Raw genomic sequence first — 7,745 nt, 5'->3', positions numbered from 1 at the left:
GGTTAGTCATGATTTCAGATGATATTCTTTTTTCTTCTTTTCTTTTGTTTCCTTCCTTCCTTCCTTCCTTCCTTCCTTCCTTCCTTCCTTCCTTCTTTCTTTTCTTTTCTTTTCTTTTCTTTTCTTTTCTCTTTTCTTTTCTTTTCTTTTCTTTTCTTTTCTTTCTTTTTTGAGGGAGTCTTACTCTGTTGCCTAGGCTGGAATGCAATGGCACAATCTTGGCTCACTGCAACCTCCACCTCCCAGGTTCAAGCGATTCTCCTGCCTCAGCCTCCCGAGTAGCTGAGATTACAGGCATGTGCCACCCTGTAATCTTTTTTACAGCTAATTTTTGTGTTTTTAGTAGAGACAGGGTTTCACCATGTTGGCCAGGCTCTTCTCAAATTCCTGACCTCAAATGATCTGCCCACCTTGGCCTCCCAAAGTGCTGGGATTATAGGCATGAGCCATCAGATGATATTCTGAAGAGTTTCTCACTCACTCTTCTACAACCAATGTGTGGCTATTGGAAGACCCATCTATGCTTAAAGAAATTTATCTGGAAAGTTATTGCAATCTCATTTGTTACTTTAAGAAGAAAAGAGAAAATGATTTTGTACAAATTGTGCTTTCTATAATTTGCAATTAAGGAAGATTAAAATCTTTTTTAAAAATTTTATGCTTCAGGAAACTTTTGTAGAAACTAAAGTATTAGTTGGATGTGACCATTTATTGTAAGTTTCTGAAAGGAAGGTGGGTGTAAACTTAATTATCTTGCAATTAATCTAACTGTAATATGACATATTTCTGAATATTCAGCAACAGCTGGCATTGCAGCTGGAGTTGGAAATGCAAGAAAAAGAGAAGCAGAGAATACAAGAACTACAGAGAGCTCAAGAACAATTAGACAAGGTAATTTGAAGTTTTATAAATGTCAGTTTTATTTAAAACTCTCTAGAATCTTCAAACTGTTTATTTCAGCTGTTGGCAGAAGGACCATGGGATTTGTAGTCTGAAGACATGCCACATATTAGCTGTGTAAGCTAAACAAGTCTCATGACCTGTTTCAGTCTCAGTTTACCTGTTTCAAAACTACAGCTAGCAGTATAATACTATTAGCAATGTCTCACTGGATTCTTATACAAGTGTTTGTGAAAGTTCTCTGTGAGTAGTAGGGTTCTCTAATAGTGATACCCTCAACATTTTAGTCAAGAGCTAGCTGTTCCTAGTTATATTAGCTGATGTTGAATATTGAGGGTATTCCGATCTCAGAGGCAGTAGTCTATGTCTTTATGTTAGTGTATTAACAGCAAGAATTTACATTTTAAAATATGTTCATACATGGACTTTCATGCCTTTCATTAAAATAAACTATGCAGTAACTTTTTTTTTTTTTTTTTTTTTTTTTGAGACAGAGTCTCACTGTGTCACCCAGGCTGGAGTGCAGTGGCGTGATCTCGGCTCACTGCAACCTCTACGTCCTGGGTTCAAGCAATTCTCGTGCCTCACCCTCCTGAGTAGCTGGGATTACAGGCACGCACAACCATGCCTGGGTAATTTTTTGTATTTTTAGTAGAGACAGGGTTTCACCATATTGTCCAAGCTGATCTCGAACTCCTGAGCTCAGGCAATCTGCCCACCTTGTCCTCCCAAATTGCTAGGATTACAGATGTGGGCCACCGCACCCGGCCTAAAGTAACTTATTTCAAGAAAGCCCATCTTCATTGGTTGTGTCTGTATCATGTCAGGTCTCGAGTTTGACCCATATTTCCTGCATCCAAAAGCTATGAGTCATATAGACCAATATTCTAGATGACTGAATTTATAGCTACTATCTTTTAATCAAATGTCGCTCCCCCTTTTTATTCCATAATTAAAACTGAAAAAAGAAGCAGGTTTTATAGACAATGTTCATTATGTTTATTGATGCTTAGATGAGAGAATCATTTATTAAAGCAATATTTCAAAAGTATGAATGGTGAATTAAATCAAAAAGTGAGATTTTTTTAAAAGAATAAAAGCCCTATACATAGTTTAAAAAAATACAGATGCTGATGCTGTCTTAGTCTGAGCGTAGTGCGAGCACAGGGATATGCCTGTATGCACACATACACAAGCATCCCCTTTGTCTTTAAGATTCACAAAAGGGCCGGACACCGTGGCTTACGCCTGTAATCCCAGCACTTTGGGAGGCCAAGGTGGGCAGATCACGAGGTCAGGAGATCAAGACTATCCTGGCTGACATGGTGAAACCCCATCTCTACTAAAAATACAAAAAAATTAGCCGGGCGTGGTGGTGGCCACCTGTAGTTCCAGCTACTCAGGAGGCTGAGGCAGGAGAATGGCGTGAACCCAGGAGGCAGGAGGCGGAGCTTGCAGTGAGCTGAGATCTCGCTACTGTACTCCAGCCTGGGCAACAGAGCGAGACTCCGTCTCAAAAAAAAAACAGATTCACAAAGACATGATGTTTAAGGTGATGGATATCTCAAATATCCTGATTTGATCATTACATATTGTATGCTTGTATCAAAATATCGCATGTACATTGTAAATATGTACAGCTATTATATGTCAGTAAAAATTAAAAATTAAATAATTTTTGAAAGAGATTCACGGATCTAAACTGAAAGAGAAAATACAGGAACATATCAAGAAGGCAGTGATCAAAATAAAGGAATTTAAAATACTTTTAAATCAAAGTGATCTGATAGCTACATTAAAGTGCTTAAAAGTCTATAGGAAGGATTGGTCTCTATTTTGTGGCTCCAGAGAGCCACACTCATGTTATTTTACTATCTCTAGGCATCAGCAGCTTGTGTGATCAGAGCCACAATAACTTTAGTAATTCCTATTTCTATAGGCTTATCATCCCTCACCATAGCATAGGTACTCCCCAGCAAAGTACCACTCCCTCGCACATTGCTAAGAAATGAGTCCACTCCTGTCCTTTCCCCTGGCTTTCTTATGGCTGCAGACTCGCAGTGTAAACTATCATGTGCAAAGGAAAATTTGCTGGAAGGATTCTGGGTTGAAGGAAGGGTTTAATAAACTGTAAAGGACTTGGTATCACTGGGCCTTTCAGACTTTGGGAGCAAGAGAATCAGATGCTACCAGGGCTCTCCCCTCTGCTGTTCCCCTGGTTGTTAGTTTCACTCTTTCACTATGGGCTGCTTTGCTACACATGGGTGGGGAACATGAGCCTTAATGGCTTCTGAGTCTTAGAATGTTGTGGCTTCTACCATCTAAGAGGAATGGATGCCTTGTTTTAGTTTCAGTTAAGAAAAGAATCTCGGAGAAGGATTCTGACTGACTTAGTTTGTGTCAAATATCCTTCTCTGTGGTGGGGGAACATGGTCCTATAAGAATATGGATGTTCCCAATATAGCCTTGTGGATGCTGGATAAGAAGTTACCAGGAAAATGGAGTGGTCTTGGGAAAACACTGCTGTTTATGTTCCTATCATTAGGGTAACCATATGTATGATCAAGAAATCACTGGTGTTCTAGCAGCCAAAATCAATCAGCTCAGGGTCAGTTAGGCCACCGTGCTGCTTTAGAATGAAAAGGTAGATGGCATAGCAAGGTTTGGCTGGCTAGAAGAATATTTTCACATTCAGAAAGAGGTCTCCCATATTGGCAGTACATTCCTACTGCAGTGCTCAGAGTATTAAAGAGGGCATCGCTCAGGTCCCTCTGCATTGGGCCAGATTAGTTCCTGTAGAAGTGTTTACTTCTTTCTCATGATGTGCAAAACTCTACTTAAGTGTAGTTTCTCTTTAAAATCTCTTGTTCTAAGGTTCTATTATAATTTTTATTTTGTCAGTTTTTATATTGGCAGATAATTTGGCTTCAGTTTAAATGTTTCAGTCCATTTCACTTTTTAAAAAGTTTTATTTAATTATATATAAAACATGGTTGCCTTCTATTAGTATAGAGTATTAAATAAGACTGTGATCTGCAGTTTTGTAATGTGTAATCAGATCATTCTCTTTCAGAGTGACAGCATTTTTGCTTTAAATTGATCATAACATTGTGTAAAAATAAAAATGCCAAAAATGAAATATGAAATCAAAATGAAGTATATTCAAAGTATTTTCTTAATTTTTATATATTATAGGAGATGAGAATGAATAAGGAAAATCTAGTTAGGAGTGAAGATACTCTATATTCAGAGGTGAGAAGAAAAAGTCATTCTATGTTATGTGAAATGAATTGAGTATCCTATAATTTAAGCTTAATTTTGATGCATAAGTAGCTAAATTTTTAGCAAGTATATTATCAAAACTGATAGTCCATATATATTTTCTGGTAATAACAAGTCACAAATAATGTGCTTTGAAGAAAAATCTCACAGTAGGTAAAAATTGGACATTCAGTTTGTGTTTGGATTTTAAAAAACTAGGCTCTCTTGAGATATTGAAGCTATTTACCACATAATTACTTACAATTATTTTAAATTTCTGCAGGTATTTAAAAAAAGTTTTAGCATTTATTGCCGGAATTCTAGCTTTATATTCTAGGATACTGAATTCATTACCAGAATTCTCTTGTCATTAACAGAAATTGGTTAATTCCACTAATTAATAATGTTGAATTTTGATGTTATAAATCAGAAAATTTTTAATCAAAATTGAAAGAAAAGTAATGTATTAATTTTGAAATAATTTAAAAGTAAACATCAATTTTTTGATTGTAGGAAGCAACACTAGACTCAGGCAAAACACTAGCTGAAATCAGCAATCGTTATGGAGCACCTAACTTGAGCAGAGTGGAAGAACTTGATGAACCAATGTTTTCTGATGTCAGTATCAGCGTGTTTTTTAAAAAGCTCTTTTTTGTTTTTGTTTTTGATTTTTTCACTTAGGTAAAGCCTAGGGAAAATGAGGCTAGGCCAGGATTGGTTGGCAAACGGGCCTTTTGCTTCAGAGATAATCAGTTCCCTGGTTGCCGATTATATTCCTAATTGGCATTCTGCCCTTTTGTGAAGTGTGTCACTGGCTTATCTATATCTCTGTATCTGTGACCTCAAAACCTCTTCAAAATACGTTTTAAAATCATTTTGTGAAATACACGATCTTTAAATTTGGTGTAGGGGGCACGATTTTGGTCCTCAGTAACAAACCCTGGAACCAAATGAATGCCTTAATGAGAGTGCATGCTTCTCCAGTATGTAAGTACATTTGTTTATTTAACAAACATACCACATCTTCCATATGCCAGGCACTATGCCTGATGGTGTGGTGAATAAGGCAGATGGCTTTGATCTTGTGGAGTTTATTGTCAGGGAAGAAACAGACAATTAGATGAGCATTTAATAGTCATGGTTAGCGGGACCACGTAATTTATTGTCCAAACCAGTATGCTTTTGAGAATGAGAGCCGGCTCAGCAGATGTAAGCCAGGACTGTCCTGGAAGAAGGGTACATTTTGGTCACTTTAATTCATGTACACTAACAAGGAGGGACAGCCAGCACAGTTGAGGAACCTCAGTCAGGGAAGGAAGCTAATGATTTGCTACTCACTGGTGGCATGGGAGGCTGAGGGTAGTGCTCCAGGCAGACAGCACGGAAGGTATGAAGACCCAGATAGGAGAGAGTGTAGAGGGAGTGAGGCAGGGAGGGGTGAGAGCTGAGGCCAGGAGAAAGTAGGGGCCAGACCATGAAAGCACTTGTCATTTCTGTTCAGAGGCTTAGATTTTATCCCAAAGGCAGTGGAGGCTCATATGATGAGAACTGCATTTTGCAAAGACCATCTGGCAACAGTGTGGGGAAGAAAATGGAGAAGTAGGTGTCAGGAGACGGCTTAGGAGGTAGTAATCTAGGGGACAAGATGTTGATGGCCTGAAGTAAATGTTATTTTCAAGAGCTGTTCAGAAAGTGGAGCTGCACAGACTCAGTGTTAATTGTTTAAAGTTTTATTAAATGTCAGCTATGATTTGGCACTATGCAAGGAGCTAGAAAATGCCAATGAACAAAATGGATTGGGCTTCTGCCCTTGGGGGACATGGGTCAATGGGGAAGGTTCTTTGAGGGACAGAGTAGGGAGAGACTTGACCGGGGCTAGAGAAGTCTTCCTGAGGAGGTGAAGTTCAAGGAATTAGCCTGAGATGAGCCCAGAGGATAGAGACAGCAAGATGCTTTCAAGGGACTGAAGTTGTCCAATATTAATGGCTAAGGTACGTGGAGCTAGGAAAATGGTATGATTTTAAGCTGGAGAGGTGGATAAAGGCAGAGCACACTGGGTCGTGTATGTTGCCTTAGGGATTTTGGACTTAGGTGCGGTAGGAGTGGTACTGAAAGGACTTAAAGATTCAATCTGTGTTTTATAAGGTGGAGAGAGGATTGGTGTGGAACAGGAGTGGAAAAAGGGAGACCGCTTAGGAAGTTATTGCACTGATCCAGATGTAAGATGACTAGGGTTAGACAGCAGAGATGGAGGGAACTGAGTGGATTTAAGACAGGCTCACAGGATCAGTGCGGGGCAGGGTCAGGATGAAGCCTAAATGTCTTCCTTGGGCTACTGAGTTAAGAGTGTTACCATCTGATGAGTTGATGAACATAAGAAGAGGAAGCAGGTTTTTAAAAACTGATGGCTTCAGTTGCAGAGATGTTGACTCTCAGGTGGCTCTGAGATATGCAGGTGAAAATAGCCAAGAACAGTTGACGTTAGGAAGGGGCCCAGGCCAGAGATATAAATTCAGCAGTCATGGGCATATGTACTGAATGAAGCAAGGGGAGTGAGTAAGGTACCTAGGAGAGTGTGCAGTGTGTGAAGGCCTGGGGGCTCAGGGAGTAACCATTAGCAATTCCAACACTGAAGGGATGGCCACAGGAAGAGGAGCCTACGAGAAGGATGAGAACACATAGTAAGAGAAGTAGAAGAAAGGATGGAACAATAACTACTTTGAGAACATAATTTATGGTTATATTCAATTTGCATATCATTTGAAATCATCTGAAACTCCCAAAAATTTCATTCATGTAGTCACATAGAAGTTACCTAAGCTTTATTTCTTTGGCTTGTGCCTTTTCACAGTTCTAATTGTATTAAGGCATATTTACTTTTTGTTTTGCTTTTAGGTTGCATTAAACATTGATCAAGATTTGTAGGACCAACCCAAGAGCAATAAATGTTTTTGTTTCAAATTTCAAATCATGAGTTTCCCAATTTGTATTTTTTTGCCTTCAAACTTGAACTCTACTTTTTTTTTTCCTCTAAGGACAGCTTATGAATGGGCTTCAAGAGTAGCCTCAAAGTATTATTTTGGATCCTTCAGTTCAACTGGTTATTTATACATTTCCATTGGGAAAATAGGACAGTTTGCTGAAGCAACCAAAAGAGGCAAATGGGAGGTGAGCTGAACTAATATGTGTGTCTATGCAAGAGCAAGACTGCCTGAGAGGCAAGCTGCTGGCCAGGAGCGGTGGCTCACACCTGTAATCCCTCCCAGCACTTTGGGAGGCCGAGGCAGGTGGATCATTTGAGGTCAGGAGTTTGAGACCAGCCTAGCCAACATGGTGAAACCCCATCTCTACTAAAAATACGAAAGAAAATTAGCCGGGCGTGGTGGTGGGCATCTGTAATCCCAGCTACTTAGGAGGCTGAGGCAGGAGAAGGTTGCATGAGCTGAGATCGTACAACTGCACTGCAGCCTGGGCAACAGAGTGAGACTCTGTCTCAAAAAAAAAAAAAAGAAAAGAAAAGAAAGTTGCTGGTCTGTGAGAAGTGAGTGAGGCTGCCATTGTGCAGGGCTCAGGAGGGTGTGCAA

General features: G+C 39.5%; 1 protein-coding gene across 1 annotated transcript in view; it reads left to right on the top strand.

Moving 5' to 3' along the window:
• DYDC1 (DPY30 domain containing 1) overlaps window positions 1-7,129 on the top strand; it is an 18,660-nt gene extending 11,531 nt beyond the window's left edge. Inside the window, exons 4-7 of the mRNA XM_011975718.1 lie at window positions 799-891; window positions 4,096-4,152; window positions 4,675-4,779; window positions 7,057-7,129. Of these exons, the coding sequence (XP_011831108.1) occupies window positions 799-891; window positions 4,096-4,152; window positions 4,675-4,779; window positions 7,057-7,086 (285 nt within the window). The 3' untranslated portion in view covers window positions 7,087-7,129. The remainder of the gene's footprint in view (window positions 1-798; window positions 892-4,095; window positions 4,153-4,674; window positions 4,780-7,056) is intronic.
• Window positions 7,130-7,745: the final 616 nt, after the last annotated feature.

The sequence above is a fragment of the Mandrillus leucophaeus genome, unplaced genomic scaffold (genome assembly GCF_000951045.1).
Source record: "Mandrillus leucophaeus isolate KB7577 unplaced genomic scaffold, Mleu.le_1.0 Scaffold1010, whole genome shotgun sequence".
Taxonomy (NCBI): Eukaryota; Metazoa; Chordata; class Mammalia; order Primates; family Cercopithecidae; genus Mandrillus; species Mandrillus leucophaeus.
Note: the sequence above shows the minus strand (reverse complement) of the source record. Positions and strands in the feature narration are given on the sequence as shown.